At 39.5% G+C, this 22,500-nt stretch overlaps 1 protein-coding gene across 1 annotated transcript in view; it reads left to right on the top strand.

The window, feature by feature from the left end:
• Positions 1-22,500, top strand: part of LOC133619496 (GDNF family receptor alpha-2-like) — a 316,184-nt gene that overhangs the window by 250,927 nt on the left and 42,757 nt on the right. The window contains exon 7 of the mRNA XM_061980552.1: positions 12,344-12,486. Coding sequence (XP_061836536.1) covers positions 12,344-12,486 — 143 coding nt within the window. The remainder of the gene's footprint in view (positions 1-12,343; positions 12,487-22,500) is intronic.

Here is a 22,500-nt window from a genome sequence, read left to right as displayed (position 1 = left end):
CGGCGTCAGGAAAAAAAACTAACTGTTAGTGCAGGGGTCGGCAACCCAAAACATTGAAAGAGCCATATTGGACCAAAAATACAAAAAACAAATCTGTCTGGAGCCGCAAAAAATTAAAAGCCTTATATAAGGCTTATAATGAAGGCAACACATGGCGTAAGTGTCTATATTAGCTATAATAGCCTACTATCAAAATGACTAAGTGTCGCAGGCTGAAGCAAATCTTCGTTGGCAGAAATGTTGAAATGTAATATTTATTCTACACATTGTTACAACATTAGAAAGCATTAGTAAATCAGAGGCTACTCAGAAGGTGAGATAACTCCTGGAAATTACTGGCTTTTAATGGTCAAAGGTATAGATGCTGTCTGGAACAACATGGCACACTATCTGAAACTATCTGAAATGCAGCCAATACTACATACAGATAATGTGTCACGAGACATGCAAATATACATTATATACAAAGAGGATAAAAGTAAAGGAAATTAAATGAGCTCGACTATACATACAAATGAGGCATAATGATGCAATACGTACATCCAGCTAGCCTAAATAGCCTGATTAGCACTCCAACAAGTCAAGAACATCAACAAAGCGCACCTTTGTGCATTCACGCACAGTATAAAATGTTTGGTGGACAAAATGAGACGAGGAAGGCGTGGACGACTTAACATGTAAACAAACTGTTGCGTCACAGTCCGGGTAACGTTTGCTGTGGTCTGGAACAACATGGCACACAAACAACTATCAGAAATGCAGCCAATATTAAATACAGATAATGTGTCATGAGACATGCAAATATAAATTAGACTTAGACTTCCTTTTTATTGTCATTCAAATTTGAACTTTACAGCACAGATAAGAACGAAATGTCATTACATAGGCTCATGGTAGTGCAGGATAAAAAAAAGCAATACGATGCATATGTAAATAAATAAATATATATAAATAATATATAAATATATATATAAAATAAATAAATATATATAAATATACATAAATAAATAAATAGATTACTGTACAGATAAATATATTGCACTTTTTCACATGCGTCCACGTTTATGGATGTATGTTATATTGTCTTTTTTATTCCAGCGAGTTAATCCATTTTGGGTGGAGTTGAGCGGATAATTTAATTATGATGCGTTCAAGAGTCTTACGGCCTGAGGGAAGAAGCTGTTACAGAACCTGGAGGTTCTGCTACGGAGGCTGCAAAGAGGATAAAAGTAAAGGATATTAAATGAGCTCAAATATACCTACAAATGAGGCGTAATGATGCAATACGTACATACAGCTAGCCTAAATAGCATGTTAGCATTGATTAGCTTGCAGTCATGCACTGACCAAATATGCCTGATTAGCACTCCAACAAGTCAAGAACATCAACAAATCGCACCTTTGAGCATTCACGCACAGTATAACATGTTTGGTGGACAAAATGAGACAAAGAAGGCGTGGAAGATTTCACATGTAAACAAACTGTTGCGTCACAGTCCACACTATGGGGAGTTCAAGAACCGCCTTAATTAGTAGGACAAAGTGACGTTCACCAAATACTCCTATTAAACATATTAAACAGCGGGCTTTCTTACAATTGGAAGGTTTGTGTCATGTTTGTCCTCAAACAAAAACCATACTCCATAAAAACTATATATTTTTCACCCATCTTTATCCGTTTTCAATCCTTTTTAAAAAATGCTCCAGGGAGCCACTAGGGCGGTACTAAAGAGCCGCGAGTTGCTGACCGCCCCGTGTTAGTGTAGCACAGTGTGGTTCAAGCACGATGTACAAAAGCAAAATGGTTGTATTAGATCTCATTAGCTGGAGCCAGCGGCCCTGATGCTGTGGTGAACGTACACATGTTGGGTGTGTAGTTTTTACACAGTCCTGCGTAGGCGGCGAGTAATACTGCACACGTGTGGCAAAACATCTTTTGAGCTTGTGAATTTGATCATAGCTACGAATCTATTCAGTCGTCGCTGCACACCGACCTTACAATGGAGACGGTTGCCAAGCAATTACACGCTTTGCCTCCCTGAGCAAAAAGAAACGAGCGGCGAAAAGGTACTCCGCCGCTACTAAAAACAGGAGGGTTTAGCACATTAAGACGCAAGAGCGTGCACACAGCCAAGCGTCTCACACGCTTCTTTGTTTTTGTTTTTTGTTTTTTTCACAAGATCTCATTTCTTGCTGGGTGTTGATTGCAAAGGAAAATTGAGGTGGGTCATCTCAAAGTGTGGGCGCCCGGGCCGGGATTAAGTCGTCGTTAAAAGCTTCCTCAGACCGAGCTGGGGACACGAACCCAGCGTTTTGATGAACATACACTATATTGCCACCTGCCTTGACTCACATATGAACTTGAAGTGCCATCCCATTCCTAACCCATAGGGTTCTATATGATGTCGGTCCACCTTTTGCAGCTATTACAGCTTCAACTCTTCTGGGAAGGCTGTCCACAAGATTGCGGAGTGTGTTTATAGGAATTTTCCACCATACTTCCAAAAGCGCATTGGTGAGGTCACACAGAGAAGGCCTGGCTCTCAGTCTCCGTTCTAATTCATCCCAAAGGTGTTCTATCGGGTTCAGGTCAGGACTCTGTGCAGGCCAGTCAAGTTCATCTACACCAGACTCTGCCATCCATGTCTTTATGGACCTTGCTTTGTGCACTGGTGCACAGTCATGTTGGAAGAGGAAGGGGCCCGCTCCAAACTGTTCCCACAAGGTTGGGAGCATGGATTTGTCCAAAATATTTTGGTATCCTGGAGCATTGAAAGTTAATTTCCCTGGAACTAAGGGGCCAAGCCCAACTCCTGAAAAACAACCCCACACCATAATTCCTCCTCCACCAAATTTCAGCACAATGCAGTCCGAAATGTACCGTTCTCCTGGCAACCTCCAAACCCAGACTGGTCCATCAGATTGCCAGATATGTGATTCATCACTCCAGAGAAGGCATCTCCACTGCTCTAGAGTCCAGTGGCGACGTGCTTTACACCACTGCATCCCACGCTTTGCATTGGACTTGGTTATGTATGACTTAGATGCAGCTGCTCAGCCATGGAAACCCATTCAATGAAGCTCTCTGCGTACTGTGCGTGGGCTAATTGGAAGGTCACATGAAGTTTGGAGCTCTGTAGCAACTGACTGTGCAGAAAGTCTTTGCACTATGCGCTTCAGCATCCGCTGACCCCTCTCTGTCAATTTGCGTGGCCTACCACTTGGTGACTGAGTTGCTGTTGTTCCCAAACTTTTCAATTTTCTTATGATAAAGCCGACAGTTGACTTTGGAATATTTAGAAGCGAGGAAATTTCACAACTGGATTTGTTGCACAGGTGGCATCCTATGACAGTTCCACGCTGGAAATCACTGAGAGCGGCCCATTCTTTCACAAATGTTTGTAGAAACAGTCTCCATGCCTAAGTGCTTGATTTTATACACCAGTGATTAGGACACCTGATTCTCATCATTTGGATGGGTGGCCAAACACTTTTGGCAATATAGCCTATCTATGGAACCCTGTGGGGATCTTCTTGCAGTAAGTTAAACAGAATGCTTACATAAAGGATAGAATGCGGCCCGGTGCTGGTGTTCTGCTGGAACCCCCGACAGGACTCCCTGGTGACGGATTTCAAACACAAATCTCGGATTGTTTGTGATTAGTTTGGCGTGCCGCTCTCAAACCAATCCAAATGTTTTTGTTGTTTGAATTCCTCCCCAGTCGCACGCCTTATGCTCGCCAAAGACTGGGCTGGCGAGCAGGAAGTTGTCATAGCTGGCTTCTTGCAGGGACACCAGTCTAGTGTTGTCCCGATAACAATATTTTGGTACTCTGCGGTACTTTTCTAAATAAAGGGGACCACAAAAAATGTCATTATTGGCTTTATTTTAACCAAAAAATCTTAGGGTACATTAAACATATGTTTCTTATTGCAAGTTTGTCCTTAAATAAAATAGTGAATATACTAGACAACTTGTCTTTTAGTAGTAAGTAAGCAAACAAAGGCTCCTAATTAGTCTGCTGACATATGCAGTAACATATTGTGTCATTTATCATTCTATTATTTTGTCAAAATTATTAAAGACAAGTGGTAGAAAATGCATTATTAATTTACTTGTTCATTTACTGTTAATATCTGCTTACTTTCTCTTTTAACATGTTCTATCTGTTAAAATGTAATATTCACTTATTTTTCTGTTGTTTGATACTTTACATTAGTTTTGAATGATAACACAAATTTAGGTATCAATCCGATACCAAGTAGTTACAGGATCATACATCGGTCATATTCAAAGTCCTCATGTGTCCAGGGACATATTTCCTGAGTTTATAAACATAAATAAATTTAAAAAAAGATGTTGTGATGCTAAAAAAAATTTATGTCATAGTAATATCGACTAGTCCGCTCCTGTACTTGGTATCATTACAGTGGATGTTAGGTATAGATCCACCAATGGTGTTTGTTTACATTGTGTGTAGTGAAACATGTTTAGCTATTCCTCGTCCTGCAGGGATGATACTTGTAAGAAACTTACTTTATTTGTCACCATGGAGGCGAGGATTAGTGATTTAGAAGTAGCTAAAACACTGCCGACAGCGGCTGGAATTTAGCCGCTAGCTAGCTAGCCATGTCTTAAAGCACCTCTTCCTGAGGGCGTTTCAGTGTTATAACTTCACCTTTATCTTTAGTTTTCAAGCCAAAATGCGTCCGTTCTCCCTTTTCTGTCTACACACTGTCTGTTTGTAAGTACTCCGTGATTGTGCGCTGCCGAACATGCTCCTCTGCTCGTAAACCAGCAATGTCATGATGTGACGATGGCGGGTGGTGGGGGACCGGTACTTTTTAGAGGCGGTACAGTACCAAATATGATTCACTATACCAATACAACCCTACACCAGTCACAAACCATAAGCATCGATGAGAACCGGGTCTTGCGTTCCGATTCAACCGTCCAAGTGTGTAAATGTCAGTTCCTATTTTCGGTGCTCCGTCTGCTAGAGATGGGACTTATAACTCTTGGGAAGGGTTCCTTCAAAGAGCCCTTTGTTTTTATATTTTTTATTTTAGGTGTGCAACTTAAACTTTTTATTCAGGTGTCCAACTCAAGCCCCAGGGGCCAGATCTAGCCCGCTACATCATTTATGGTGACCGCCAACGTTCCCTCTAAGGTACGCGCCTGTGCAATTGCACACTGCTCACGCGTCCTCTGCGCAAGGCAAATCTAGCGCATAATAATTTTCAATATAACTGACGACACAGAGAAAACAGTTTTCGTCATCACTGTTCAATCATTGTAGCGTCTGTCGAGGCGCTTTAATGAGGACATGGATTCCATCGATAACTTTATTGAGCGAAACTCTTTATTGACGGCCATAAACATATCACCAAAAACATTGGTAAACCATTTATATCTTGCAAAACTGGTCATTTTCTGCCGTACAAACCAGACCAAAACCAACTTTGTCATATCAGCAGCACCCGCTCGCTCTTTCTCACTTACATGCGCATATGGCACTTAGCCAGTGATGCGTTTACAGCCACACAAAAAGTCGGACAACTCCAACATCACACATAATGTGTAAGTCCAGGTCGTTACACTATGATTTACCAATCAAGCGTGTGCTTATTCTAGTGTAATTTATTAAGAATCTTAATTTATTCATATTAATCATGAAATGCTGTTGTTATATTAAAGAAATACTAATAAAAAAATATATTTTAAAAACAGAAAGATACAGGGATGTACACATGATCCTATGCTTACATCTCATTGTGCAACATGTGAATGTTTTAATGGGAACTAAACGTGATCTCTGAAAGCAGGACCTCCACCCAGACAAACAATACTAGTAGACAGCTCATGAAAAAACATATTTTTTGTTATTGTCATTGTAAGTGGGCCAAAACACTTATATTAAAAAATAATCTCATGGAAACGTGTTATTTAGTCAGGTTAGGGACAGGTGTGCTGCAGGTGTGGCCACAGTGTGCACGTCTGCTGTCGCTCACATGTGCTCCACTGAATGCTCAAGGAGTTTTTGCGTTTGCTCACACATATGAAAAATTAGAGGGAAAATTGGTGGCCGCCACATCATTTAAAACAGTGGTCCCCAAACTACGGCCCACGGACCAGATATGGCCCGCCTGCTTCCAAAGTCCGGCCCGCGGGTAGATTAAAACAAAAAAAAATTTTTTGTTTTTTGTTTTTTATTATAATTTTTTTTATCTGCCCTTTCTCGCCCATCCATCAATCCATTTTCTATCGCTTGTTACTGGGTCTCCTAGCCACTTAAGGAAATTATATTGTCTAAAAATGCATTTTCCCATCAATAACGTGACGTCATCACGCTCGCGCCGCAGTGCGCGCTCTTTTTGACGAAATCGTTGGGGAAATGTAAAATAGACTCCGAGTATAGTCTTTAAACATCAGTGGACACATGACTTTTTTGGTGCAATGTAAGGAAAAGGCAGTTTGTCTATTCTGCAATGAGATGGATTATATATATATATATATATATATATATATATATATATATATATATATATATATATATATATATATATATATATCAGTGACGTGCGGTGAGGTTGATGGCTGGTGAGGCACTGACTTCATCACAGTCAGATTTACAAACATATGAACCCTAAAGAGTATCTTATTCACCATTTGATTGGCAGCAGTTAACGGGTTATGTTTAAAAGCTCATACCAGCATTCTTCCCTGCTTGGCACTCAGCATCAAGGCTTGGAATTGGGGGTTATTAAATTTCCAAAAATTATTCCCGGGCGCGGCGCCGCTGCTGCCCACTGCTCCCCTCACCTCCCAGGGGGTGATCAAGGGGATGGGTCAAATGCAGAGGACAAATGTCATTACACCGAGTGTGTGTGTGACAATCATTGGTACTTTAACTTAACTTTAACTTTACACATACAAACTGTAGCACACAAAAAAGCATATTTAATTAAAAAAAACGTTATTATGGTCTTACCTTTACTTATAAAATAAATCCATGAGCCGCTATTGTGCTGGATTAATGCAATCCCTGACGAGAGTGTTATATCAACTAAAGCCCTCACTTAAACTTTCCACGTGCAAGATTGAATCTATTTAAAAAAGTGTAACCGAGGGTTTATAAATGTCGCCTATACTGTATGAAACTACAAAATAACAAACACGGAGGCTCCAGTTTACACGAGGACCACTTTATTTACCTTCTTTCAAAAACTTCCGCTCCACTCTAACGTGTCGTCACTTCCGCTCTTAGCGCCTTCAAAATAAGAGCTCAAGGCATATACTGTATAACAGCGCATAACAGGAACTTAACATCACAAAGAGAGAAGCCCATAAAAATAGGTTACAAAAGTTATTTAATAAGAAGCCAAAAAGTGCAAAAACAATAATGTTCGTGTTGGAGGAGTTGTGAATTAGGTACACCTGCAGTCTGCAGGTGTACCTAATGTTGTGGCCCTGCAGTCATTCACAACTCCTCCAACACGAACATTATTGTTTTTGCACTTTTTGGCTTCTTATGAAATAACTTTTTTAAATAGATTCAATCTTGCACGTGGAAAGTTTAAGTGTGGGCTTTAGTTGATATAACACTCCCGTCAGGGGTTGCCGTGCATTCTACCGCGGGGGTGCAGGAGGCGAGCCTCAGCCAGTGCGTCTTTTGCAGCCGTTTTATGATCGCTCAGCACAAGAAATACTTTACACACATACAGTTGTTGACAAAATACACTGTACATTATATACCTCAGCTAACTAAACTATGGAAATGTATAATATAATTCATATAGCAATACGGTCTCACTGCACAGCAGACCAGCAGTTAGCCGAGTCCGCAATCCATGTTGAGGCACTGAGTGACGTGCCTCGACTGGCTGCTTTTCACCGCACCGTCTCTTCTCAGTATTTGAACGGCAAATGTGAAAATTCAGCGATTTTGAATAAAAATAATCTAAAACTGGTGAAGTTAAATGGAAAATAACTTTATAGTATAATCACTGGATACATATAACAATTTAATAAAAAAATAATAATTACCATTTGGGGCCCCGCCTCACTTGCCATTTTTGTGATAGAGTGATTGGAGCACATACTTGTTGGTCACAAAAAACATTCATGAAGTTTGGTTCTTTTATGAATTTATTATGGGTCTACTGAAAATGTGAGCAAATTTGCTGGGTCATAAGTATACAAACCCGGTTTCCATATGAGTTGGGAAATTGTGTTAGATGTAAATATAAACGGAATACAATGATTTGCAAATCATTTTCAACCCATATTCAGTTGAATATGCTACAAAGATAACATATTTGATGTTCAAACTGATAAAAAAAATGTTTTTTGCAAATAATCATTAACTTTAGAATTTGATGCCAGCAACACGTGACAAAGAAGTTGGGAAAGGTGGCAATAAATACTGATAAAGTTGAGGAATGCTCATCAAACACTTATTTGGAACATCCCACAGGTGTGCAGGCTAATTGGGAACAGGTGGGTGCCATGATTGGGTATAAAAACAGCTTCCCAAAAAATGCTCAGTCTTTCACAAGAAAGGATGGTGCGAGGTACACCCCTTTGTCCACAACTGTGTGAGCAAATAGTCAAACAGTTTAAGAACAACGTTTCCAAAGTGCAATTGCAAGACATTTTGGGATTTCAACATCTACGGTCCATAATATCATCAAAAGGTTCAGAGAATCTGGAGAAATCACTCCACGTAAGCGGCATGCCCGGAAACCAACATTGAATGACCGTGACCTTCGATCCCTCAGACGGCACTGTATCAAAAACCGACATCAATCTCTAAAGGATATCACCACATGGGCTCAGGAACACTTCAGAAAACCACTGTCACTAAATACAGTTTGTCGCTACATCTGTAAGTGCAAGTTAAAGCTCTACTATGCAAAGTGAAAGCCATTTATCAACAACATCCAGAAATACCGCCGGCTTCTCTGGGCCCGAGATCATCTAAGATGGACTCATGCAAAGTGGAAAAGTGTTCTGTGGTCTGATGAGTCCACATTTCAAATTGTTTTTGGAAATATTCGACATCGTGTCATCCGGACCAAAGGGGAAGCGAACCAACCAGACTGTTATCGACGCAAAGTTCAAAAGCCAGCATCTGTGATGGTATGGGGTTGCATTAGTGCCCAAGGCATGGGTAACTTACACATCTGTGAAGGCACCATTAATGTTGAAAGGTACATACAGGTTTTGGAACAACATATGCTGCCATCTCAGCGCCGTCTTTTTCATGGACGCCCCTGCTTATTTCAGCAAGACAATGCCAAGCCACATTCAGCACGTGTTACAACAGCGTGGCTTCGTAAAAAAAGAGTGCGGGTACTTTCCTGGACCGCCTGCAGTCCAGACCTGTCTCCCATCGAAAATGCGTGGCGCATTATGAAGCGTAAAATACGACAGCGGAGACCCCGGACTGTTGAACAACTGAAGCTCTACATAAAACAAGAACGGGAAAGAATTCCACTTTCAAAGCTTCAACAATTAGTTTCCTCAGTTCCCAATCGTTTATTGAGTGTTGTTAAAAGAAAAGGTGACGTAACACAGTGGTGAACATGCCCTTTCCCAACTACTTTGGCACGTGTTGCAGCCATGAAATTCTAAGTTAATTATTATTTGCAAAAAAAAAATAAAGTTTATCAATCAATCTTTATTTATATAGCCCTAAATCACAAGTGTCTCAAAGGGCTGCACAAGCCACAACGACATCCTCGGTACAAAGCCCACATATGAGTTTATGAGTTTGAACATCAAATATCTTGTCTTTGTAGTGCATTCAATTGAATATGGGTTGAAAAGGATATGCAAATCATTGTATTCCGTTTATATTTACATCTAACACAATTTCCCAACTCATATGGAAACGGGGTTTGTACATACAGCAATGTTAATATTTGGTTACATGTCCCTTGGCAAGTTTCACTGCAATAAGGCGCTTTTGGTAGCCATCCACAAGCTTCTGGCAAGCTTCTGGTTGAATTTTTGACCACTCCACTTGACAAAATTGGTGCAGTTCAGCTAAATGTGTTGGTTTTCTGACATGGACTTGTTTCTTTAGCATTGTCCACACATCTAAGTCTTAAGACTTAAGAAAGGCCATTCTAAAACCTTAATTCTAGCCTTATTTAGCCATTCCTTTACCACTTTTGACATGTGTTTGGGGTCATTGTCCTGTTGGAACACCCAACTGCGCCCAAGACCCAACCTCCGGGCTGATGATTTTAGGTTGTCCTGAAGAATTTGGAGGTAATCCTCCTTTTTCATTGTCCCATTTACTCTCTGTAGAGCACCAGTTCCATTGGCAGCAAAACAGGCCCAGAGCATAATACTACCACCACCATGCTTGACGGTAGGTTGGTGTTCCTGGATTTAAGGCCTCACCTTTTCTCCTCCAAACATATTGCTGGGTATTGTGGCCAAACAGCTCAATTTTTTTGTTTCATCTGACCATAAAACTTTCCTCCAGAAGGTCTTATCTTTGTCCATGTGATGTCGTGCCGTGCGTCGGTTGAGGTGGGCGGGGTTGGGGGGTGGTAGCGGGGTGTATAATGTAGCCCGGAAGAGTTAAGGATGCATGGGATTCTGGGTATTTGTTCTGTTGTGTTTATGTTGTGTTACGGTGCGGATGTTCTCCCGAAATGTGTTTGTCATTTTTGTTTGGTGTGGGTTCACAGTGTGGCGCATATTAGTTAGAGTGTTAAAGTTGTTTATACGGCCACCCTCAGTGTGACCTGTACGGCTGTTGACCAAGTATGCCTTGCAGTCACTTACGTGTGTAAGCAGAGGGCGCATACAACATGTGACTGGGCCGGCATGCAGATAGTATGGTGAAAAAGCGGACGCGACGACAGGTTGTAGAGGACGCTAAAGGCAGTGCCATCACGGCACGTCTTCAATATTGATGTCCGGGTGAAAATCTGAGAATGTTTGCCCCAGGAGATTTCCGGTAGAGGCACTGAAATCCGGAAGTCTCCCGGAAAAATCGGGAGGGTCGGCAAGTATGCAGCTGAGCCGCATCAGAGTGATTAAAGAGCCGCATGCGGCTCCGGAGCCGCGGGTTGCCGACCCCTGGACTACGGCGTCGTCACAGACTACAATGGCGTAAGCGCGCACATTTTCAGTACTTACAGTATGCAGTATTTAAAAGCCTTATATAAGTGTTATAATGAAGGCAACACGTGATGTAAGTGTCTATATTAGCTATATATATATATATATATATATATATATATATATATATATATATATATATATATATATATATATAAAAATATATATTTATATATATATATATATATATATATATATATATATATATATATATATATATAAAATATATATATATATATATATATATATATATATATATATATTTATATATATATATATATATATATATATACTATAACAAATGTTTTATTTAAATTTTTATTTTACAAATATTTCAACATTGGAAATCATTAGTAAAATGGAGACCTCTCACAGGATGAGATAACTTCTGGAAATGACTGGCTTAAAATTCCCAAAGGCTGTCTTCTTCTAATGAATTTATTACAATCTTTGCAAGTTGGGTTACATTTGCTGTGGTCTGGAACAACATGGCACACAAACAACTATCAGAAATGCAGCCAATATTACATACAGATAATGTGTTATGAGACATGCAAATATAAATTAAATACACAGAGGACATAAGTAAAGGAAATTAAATGAGCTCAAAAATACCTACAAACTAGGCATAACGATGAAATATGTACGTACAGTTAGCCTAAATAGCATGTTAGCGTCGATTAGCTTGCATGTATTGACCAAATATGCCTGATAAGCACTTCAACAAGTCAATGAAATCAACAATTCACGCACAGCATAAAATGTTTGGTGGACAAAATGAGACAAAGAAGGAGTGGCATAAAACACTTTCTTTCTGTGGCAGCATCGAAGAAAGTTGTACATGTAAACAAACTACGATGAGTTCAAGGATCACTGAAATTAGTAGGACAAAACGGTGCTTGCCAAATACTCTCATCAGTGAAGCATCTTTCATACAAACAGTGGGATTTCTAACAATTAGGAATGTTTGTGTCATGTTTGTTTTGCTACAGAAAATATATTAAAACAAAAAACATATTATATATATATATATATATATATACCTTTTCTATGTTCACACATCTCTGAAAGAGGTCCATTAGGGTGGTTGCTGACCCCCGGGTTAGAAGAATCGGAATTGAGAATCGTTGGAAACCGGAAACCAAACCGAAATCCAAACGATGCCTGACCTTCAAACCCTGCTTCTTTGTCCCCTTACAGAAAATGCCATTCAGGCTTTTGGTTATGGTCTGGACTACATGTCGATCAAGAACGCATCCGTCCTCGACCCCTCGGCCACGATGAAGACGGGGTCGGAGAGATCGACATATACCACGGAGCCCCCGTTTGTGACCATCGTGAAGGTACCACACTTGCGTGTATCGTTGTGTAGGAACTAGTGTTGTCTCGATACCAATATTTTGGTACCGGTACCAGTACCAAAATGTGTTTCGGTACTTTTTGTTACTTTTCTAAATAAAGGGGACCACAAAAAATTTCATTATTGGCTTTATTTTAATAAAAAAACATATATTTTTTATTGCAAGTTTGTCCTTGAATAAAATAGTGAACATACAAGACAACTTGTCTTTTAGTAGTAAGTAAACAAACAAAGACTCCTAATTTAGCTGCTGTCATATGCTGTAACATATTGTGTCATTTATCATTCTATTATTTTGTCAGCATTATTAAGGACAAACTGTAAAAAAAATTGTATTAATCTACTTGTTCAATTACTGATAATATCTGCTTATTTTCTGTTTTAACATGTTCTATCTACACTTCTGTTAAAATGTAATAATCACTTATTCTTCTGTTGTTTGATACTTTACATTAGTTTTGGATGATACCACACATTTGGGTATCAATCCAATACCAAGTAGTTACAGGATCAGACATTGGTCATATTCAAAGTCCTCATGTGTCCAGGGACATATTTCCTGAGTTTATAAACATAATATAAATGTAAAAAAAACGAAAGAAGATTTAGTGATGCTAAAAAATATCGATGTAATCATAGTAGCATCGACTAGATACGCTCCTGTACTTTGTATCATTACAGTGGATGTTAGGTGTCGATCCACCAATGACGTTTGTTTATATTGGAGCGCCCCGGAAAAGTTGGTGCTGCAGGGAATTCTGGGAATTTGTTCTGTAGTGTTTATGTTGTGTTGCGGTGCAAAATGTGTTTGTTGTTGTTTAGTGTGGTTTCACTATATGGCACATGTTTATGACAGTGTTGGCGTTGTTCATACGGCCACCCTTAGTGTGACATGTATGGTTGTTGACTAACTATGCCCTTTATTCACTTGTGTTTAGTGTGATCAAAGTAAAGATGATCATCTTATTGGTTAATGATCGGACATAATGAAATATTGTCTTGACGTTATCACCTATAGACCACTTTTAACATAACCATGTTCATGACTCGGGTGTGCTGCGGCGCGTAAGGAAGCATGTATAGCTATCTCTCGTAGTAATAAAACACTGCAGACTGCGGACAGCCATTAGCCGCGAGCTAGCTCGCCACGTCTTAAAGCACCTCTTCCTGAGGGCGTTTTAGTGTTATAAATACACCTTTATCTTTAGTTATTAAGCCAAAATTGTTCCGTTCTCCCTAACATAGGCGCCGATCCCGTGGGTGCTCGGGCCCGGACAATGCCGAGCCCCCACGTGGTATTGATGGCAACTTTCAATCTGTATAATAATTTTAGAAAAATCAATCTTGTTGTTAATTTTGTGGCGAGTTTGGTCCATTTTACATAATAAAAAAGTCACAAATCATATAGTCTGTAATTAACAAAGCCTAACCAAAATTGCATTGTGCCCGATAAGGAAATAATAATACAATCATCTTGACTTTGAACACACTGCACTCGAGCGATTGAAGGGCATACTTACTCAACAGCCATACATGTCACACTAAGAGTGGCAGTATGAACAATGCCAACACTGTCATAAACATGTGCCATATAGTGAAACCACACTAAACAACAATGACAAACACATTTTGGAAGAATATTTGCACCGCAACACAACATAAACACTACATAACAAATTCCCAGAATTCCCTGCAGCACCAACTCTTCTGGGACGCTACAATATAAACAAACACCATTGGTAGATCTACACCTAACATCCACTGTAATGATACCACGTACAATAGCGTATCTAGTCGATACTACTATGACCTGCTCAGTGGATTTGTGGTTAGAGTGTCCGCCCTGAGATCGGTAGGTCGTGAGTTCAAACCCGGCCGAGTCATACCAAAGACTATAAAAATGGGACCCATTACCTCCCTGCTTGGTACTCCGCATCAAGAGTTGGAATAGAGGGTTAAATCACCAAATGATTCCCAAGCGCGGCCACCGCTGCTGCTCACTGCTCCCCTGTGTGGATGGGTCAAATGCAGAGGATAATTTCACCGCACTTAGTGTGTGTGTGACAATCAATGGCACTTTAACTTTAACTTAATTACATCGATATTTTTTAACATCACAAAATCTTTTTATTTATATTATGTTTATAAACTCAGGAAATATGTCCCTGGACACGTGAGGACTTTGAATATGACCAATGTATGATCCTGTAACAACTTGGAATCGGATTGATACCCAAATGTGTGGTATCATCCAAAACTAATGTAAAGTATCAAACAAGAAAAGAATAAGTGATTATTACATTTTAACAAAAGTGTAGATAGAACATGTTGAAACAGAAAGTAAGCAGATATTAACAGTAAATGAACAAGTAGATTAATCATTCATTTTCTACCACTTGTCCTTAATAATGTTGACAAAATAATAGAACAGTGGTTCTTAACCTTGTTGGAGGTACCGAACCCCACCAGTTTCATATGCGCATTCACCGAACCCTTCTTTAGTGAAAAATATATATATATATATTTTTTTCAAATTCAAGACAAAGTTACCGTATTTTTCGGACTATAAGTCGCTCCGGAGTATACGTCGCACCGGCCGAAAATGCATAATAAAGAAGGAAAAAAACATATATAAGTCGCACTGGAGTAGGGATGTCCCGATCTGATATTTGGATCAGATCGGCCGCCGATATTTGTCAAAAAATGCGTATCGGCAAGGCATGGGAAAATGCCGATCCAGATCCAGTTTTTAAAGAAATTTCGGTCCGTGTTTTCCTACGCACCGATTTAAATAATACATTCCCTAATTTCCGTTCCGCATTTTCCAGCACACCTTCAACACATCCACAGGTCTGTGTCCTAACCGTTAAGACGGCCATGTGAATTAAAAGTTACCGGTAAAAATGTCAGCTGTCTCTGTGCGATATAGAAAATGACTATATCATGATATCGAGTATACGTTCTCACGCAGTTGTTTTTAGCTGCTGGCATTACACTACAGGCTCTCCTCGCTCTTTCCTGTCTCTGCTTCTCACAGACAGCAAGCGCACCTTCTTACACACGTCATACGTCACATACTGTCACGTCATACGTATAAGCCCTCCCCGAGCAGAGAGGTAGCAGCATGGCTAACGTTAGCTGTGATGCTAGCGCAGCCGTGCGGGTGGTAATCGAATGAAGGAAGGAATAATTAATTCCCCAAAAAAACAGCAGGGGGTCCATCGTCTGGCGGTGGTTTGGCTTCAAGTGGGAATATGTCGAACAGACAACCGTAATTTGTCAAGTGTGGGGCGAAAGCGTTGCTATAAAAAGTAGCATTACTGCTAATATGTAGCAGCACGTCAACATCTCCATTCGGTGCCACACCATCAAAATGCCGAGGCAAACATTTCCAGATCAACATCGTATGAAAAAAATAGTGATTTTTTTAGTTGTGATTTCCTTCTCTGCATGAAAGTTTAAAAGTAGCATATATTAATGCAGTATGAAGAAGAATGTTTTAATGTAGACACATAGAATCATCATACTGCTGTAATTATATGTATCAAGTGTTCATTCAAGGCTAAGGCAAAATATCCACATAAATATCCTGTATCGCAATATGGCCTTAAAATATTGCGATATTAAAAAAAAGGCCATATCGCCCAGCCCTAGTTCAATGATGCCATTTCTGTTTGCCATGTATAATTTTGTCTATTTTGTGTTCATCCTTGAATAAACAGGTCAGTTTGTTGTTACCAACCATTGTGTATTATTCAAACTCCCCTAATTCAGCTGGCTAGTTGTTATCAGGAGTACTAAAACCCTTTTCAACATGAATCTGACAACTAAGTAGGCTAAATAACTTTAAACTTTAATACATGCTCGGATAGGCCAGTATCGGCCAGTATCGGTATCGGATCGGAAGTGCAAAAACCTGGACCGGGACATCCCTACACTGGAGTATAAGTCGCATTTTTGGGGGGAATTTATTTGATAAAAGCCAACACCAAGAATAGACATTTGAAAGGCAATTTAAAATAAATAAAGAATAGTGAACAACAGGCTGAATAAGTGTACGTTATATGAGGCATAAATAACCAACTGAGAACGTGCCTGGTATGTTAACGTAACATATTATGGTAAGAGTCATTCAAATAACTATAACATATAGAACATGCTATACGTTTACCAAACAATCTGTCACTCCTAATCGCTAAATCCCATGAAATCTTATACGTTTAGTCTCTTACGTGAATGAGCTAAATAATATTATTTGATATTTTACGGTAATGTGTTAATAATTTCACACATAAGTCGCTCCTGAGTATAAGTCGCACCCCCGGCCAAACTATGAAAAAAACTGCGACTTATAGTCCGAAAAATATGGTATATGTTTTTTTTTACTGGTGCACAAAATGAACCGTGCATGAACATCACCTTGTTGAAAGAACAAAACCAACACAGTGCATGAAGTCACAACAAATTACACACCTGCAAATCAGATGGAAAATTAGAGGGAACATTGTTTGGGGGTATCCATATTACGCCGATAGGGAGAAGTTTTTATTTACACGATGAGTCGGGTTTGTCTTGACCTCCGCGGTGGAGGCTCCGCCAAACCCCTGAGGCCGACTCACCGAACCCCTAGGGTTCCATCGGACCCAGGTTAAGAACCACTGTAATAGAACGATAAATGACACAATATGTTACTGCATACGTCTGCAGCTAAATTAGGAGCCTTTGTTTGTTTACTTACTACTAAAAGACAAGTTGTCTAGTATGTTCACAATTGCAATTGCAATAAGAAACATATGTTTAATGTACCCTAAGATTTTTTGTTAAAATAAAGGCAAAAATTAAATTTTTTGGTCCCATTTTATTTACAAACCCTGTTTCCATATGAGTTGGGAAATTGTGTTAGATGTAAATATAAATGGAATACAATGATTTGCAAATCATTTTCAACCCATATTCAGTTGAATATGCTACAAAGACAACATTTTTGATGTTCAAACTGATAAACTTTTTTTTTTTTGCAAATAATCATTAACTTTAGAATTTGATGCCAGCAGCACGTGACAAAGATGTTGGGAAAGGTGGCAATAAATACTGATAAAGTTGAGGAATGCTCATCAAACACTTATTTGGAACATCCCACAGGTGAACAGGCAAATTGGGAACAGGTGGGTGCCATGATTGGGTATAAAAGTAGATTCCATGAAATGCTCAGTCATTCACAAACAAGGATGGGGTGAGGGTCACCACTTTGTCAACAAATGCGTGAGCAAATTGTTGAACAGTTTAAGAAAAACCTTTCTCAACCAGCTATTGCAAGGATTTTAGGGATTTCACCATCTACGGTCCATAATATCATCAAAGGGTTCAGAGAATCTGGAGAAATCACTGCACGTAAGCAGCTAAGCCCGTGAGCTTCGATCCCTCAGGCTGTACTGCATCAACAAGCGACATCAGTGTGTAAAGGATATCACCACATGTGCTCAGGAACACTTCAGAAACCCACTGTCAGTAACTACAGTTGGTCGCTACATCTGTAAGTGCAAGTTAAAACTTTCCTATGCAAGACAAAAACCGTTTATCAACAACACCCAGAAACGCCGTCGGCTTCGCGGTACCAAAATACTTTTGGTACCGGTACCGTAACATGCTCGTCTGCATGACACGACACGGCGACCGGTGGGACCGGTACTTTTTAGAGGTGGTGTAGTACCGAACATGATTCATTAGTATCGCGGTACTATACAAATAGTGGTATACCGTACAACCCGAGTAGGAACGAGCCGCAAGGCGTTTATCTCGTCACGCCCGGGTGAAATAAAGGTCCCGCCTTCCTCGCACATCCACGGGTACATTCTTTGCATACATTTCTCATAATAGGCCTATTACTTGAGGAACCACAGAATCACCCCTCAACTCGTCCTCCGTGAAAGGAGGATTTTGCAAGGCGGCGGCAAAATCACAAAGCCTCGCACGCCACGCCGTCCAAATTCACATCAAATTTGAATCTTTACGCTTCTTAAAGCAATTGGCACATCAGATCCGACGTTTGCCGATAAGACAGTTTGCGCTACACCCCGAGATGATGACATTTGTTGAAATAATGTGCGTCTCCCGCACAGAATGGAATCACGGAGGAAAAAAAAGGGGAGGTGTGGGTTTTAATCTGGATTAGAGGTTCTAAAATACTGGCCCAGGGCCTCCTCCTCTGCTGGATAACGTCGTCTCCTCGGAAACGCCTCAGCCAAGTCGACCGGAGCCGGGTTCAGCGTCTGGTGCGGAAACGTTTGTTTTTAATAGAACGGAAACGTTGAAATAAAGTGTGACAGGGATGACGGAAGGATGCTGCCAAAAACTCCCCCTCCGTCTCTCTTGTCGCGGGATGAGATATTTCATGCTGTGCTTTCGGCGAGGCGACATTTTTCTTTTTTCTTTTTTTTTTCTCCTGTGCGGGATCTGGTTTAAGACTGATGATGTTTCCCCACCTTTTTGCAGGAGAACCGCTTCAAAATGTCGGGGCTAAATTTAACCCAGCACCGCTAAAAGTGTTACTTGTGATGTCGTTTTTCTGGGGCTCCGACCCAGTCGTCATTTTTTCGCAACTAAACGTGTTTCGTCAACAGAATAGCGGAAATAAAGGAGTGCAACGTGATTAAAAACCTGATGATGTTAGACAGAGAACATGCTGTAGGACGAATTTAATCTTTCATTTTAAAGAGACTTTGTGGACAACGTTGGAATGCAATCACTAAAACATGATTATGTTTCTGTTACAGTCAACATGCAGAGGGGCTTTCACCGAAATAATATTTTTAATGCTAAATAAAATTTTTAGGAATTGCTATCCATGATTTTTCAGCAAAAAAGCCAAAACATATAATTAGTTATGGCGTTAAATGACAAATTAGAATTATTTACTTGCCTTTCTGAACAGAAAACATGTCTGTGGGGTTTGTTATGTGTTGCCAAATAAATTGCAACAAAATGCTAAGTTTTAAACTCTTCTGAAAGATATAACATATTTATACATATTTATATATACATATATATATATATGTGTGTGTTTAATAAATACAATAATAAATGTCAGGTTCAAACACCGAACTATCTATCAAACAGGACAAGAAGCAAGGAATCAAACAGACACAGGATTCAATTTAGCTCATGAGGAGAGCACGTGGAACTGCACCCTCGTACAGGGTCACCCCACGCTCTGAGGAAAAAGTGCAAGCGCCTCCCCATTTATATGGGCATTCCCTGATTACATAGCTGAAGCTGCTTCTATGGGTAGGGGTCACATTATGCAGCAGCCTAGCACTGGTTCATAAACAGTTAAAACCAAATGTGCTTAGAGCGGTGTCAGGTTTGCCCCTTCTCTGCTTGTCCGCCTTATCTTCTTGGAGACTTCGGGTCCTGACAAGGCCCCTCCGTGGCTGTCCAAATCTGAAAAACAGACACTTCTACGGCGAGGCGCATTCCTGACACACAGTGGAGATTTACAAGCTGTCCGCCTTTCATTGATAAAACAAGGACAGCTCTGTGAGCACAAGTGGATAGTAACTAGGGCCACCTGAACTGATAACTTCTATACAATTATTCTAACAATAAATATTACTTGAAATTTCCCAAATAACTTTTGAATGGGCTTGCTATCAGCGTTGCTTCAAGATCCACTTGCTGCCTTTTGGGCATGTTATGTTTTAATACATAATTAGTTAATCATTAATAATTAATTATTTAACAATTAGTTAATTGTTTTAAAAACATATGCAAAATATCTAAAAAAAAAACAACTAATTACATGCTATTAATTACATAATAATATTCTAATGTTACGCATGCTACAAAGAAACATTTATGTTGCTTATATATATATATATATATATCAGTATATATATAAATATATAAGCAACATGGCTACATATATATATATATATATATATATATATGTATATATATATATATATATATATATATATATATAAAAGCAACATAAATGTTTCTTTGTATTATGTATATATATACACATATATATCTATTTACACATATATATTGAATAAATATATATATATATATATATAGAGAGAGAGAGAGAGAGAGAGAGAGAGAGAGAGAGAGAGAGAGAGAGAGAGAGAGAGAGAGAGAGAGAGAGAGAGAGAGAGAGAGAGAGAGAGAGAGAGAGAGAGAGAGAGAGAGAGAGAGAGAGAGAGAGAGAGAGAGAGAGAGAGAGAGAGAGAGAGAGAGAGAGAGAGAGAGTACAGGCCAAAAGTTTGGACACACCTTCTCATTCAATGCATTTTTTGCAAACTCTTGGCATTCTCTCGATAAGCTTCAAGCACACCTGTGAAGTGAAAACCATTTCTGGTGTCTACCTCTTGAAGCTCGTCGAGAGAATGCCAAGAGTGTGCGAAAAAGTAATCACAGCAAAGGGTGGCTATTTTGAAGAAACTAGAATATAAAACATGTTTTCAGTTATTTTACCTGTTTTTGTTAAGTACATAACTCCACATTCATAGTTTTGATGCCTTCAGTGACAATCTACAATGTAAATAGTCATGAAAATAAAGAAAACACATTGAAATGAGAAGGTGTGTCCAAAAAATGTTTAGCCTGTACTGTATATAACATATATATATATAAATATATATATATAAATATATATATATATATATGTATATATACATATATATATATATATATATATATATATATATGTTATATATATATATATATATATATATATATATATATATATATATATATATATATATATATATATAGTTGAATTGTGGCTAATTGGTCTCAAGCCTGCCTGTGGTAAACACATTTTTGCGAAGTAGGATTAATATAATAAATCTTATATTTTCAAAGCTAGAGGATGAAAACCCTGTCAACGAATTTCTAAGTATGTATTTTTTAACATATTTAGAGCCCTCCAAACATGACATAACACCTATATAGTCACCTTTACACTCATTCCACATTGTATCGTAGCTTTGAGTGTGTTCCACTGTAGATTACTGCACTCACCTGTAGCCCGCAGGATCCTCCAAGCGTCATTGCTATTATGGCTGTCACCCGGCCACTACAACGCGGCCGCGACGCGGAAATACTTCATCGCATCCTGGGTAATTCCTCTAAGTTAGAACTGGGCTTCCATGGGCGCGAGTTGTTCCGCCAAAAGTCGGTCCACTTAATAATAATAATAATAACATAACAATTGGATTTAACACCAATGTAATTAATTTAGGGCAAAATTATGTAGAGTATGCTTAACCAGATCGGTGACATGGTGTCACCGCCATATTTGAAGCATGATGTGGCGAGGGAGTGTAATGTGATGTTTATGAACATCATTTTGAATGCAGGCCTTTTACATTGTCATTGAACGCACCACAGTCATCCCGTATTGTACTCGCCTTCACGCATTAATGAGTGTGCGTGCGTGTGTACGTGTGCGTGTGTGTGTGTGTGTGTGCGTGTGTGTGTGTGTTTTGCTTTACCTGCGGTTCACTGCGTAGCCTCCATGACGGCATTGATGCACCGATCAGTGCCTGTCTACCAGCAACACGGCATTTAATTTATTGTAAAAATGGTAATTAGGAAACAATAAGACGTGCGCTTACTCAAGCGGGAAGCCTATAATTAGCGAGCGAGCTTCGGGGACGTTTCGGGCAGCACCGCGTTCCACGCCTGGCAATTAAAACGTGTCAAACTTCCATGACAGATAAATTGGGAGGACGTCGTCTTGACTCCTGTTGATGGACAGATGGATGTCCGGGCTTGCACATACACTATATTGCCAAAAGTATATGGCCACCCATCCAAATGATCAGAATCAAGTGTCCTAATCACTTGTATAAAATCAAGCACTTAGGCATGGAGACTGTTTCTATGAACATTTGTGAAAGAATGGGCCGCTCTCAGTGATTTCCAGCGTGGAACTGTCATAGGATGTCACCTGTGCAACAAATCCAGTCTTGAAATTTCTTGAAATATT

This window comes from Nerophis lumbriciformis, linkage group LG20 (assembly GCF_033978685.3).
Source record: "Nerophis lumbriciformis linkage group LG20, RoL_Nlum_v2.1, whole genome shotgun sequence".
NCBI lineage: Eukaryota > Metazoa > Chordata > Actinopteri > Syngnathiformes > Syngnathidae > Nerophis > Nerophis lumbriciformis.
Note: the sequence above shows the minus strand (reverse complement) of the source record. Positions and strands in the feature narration are given on the sequence as shown.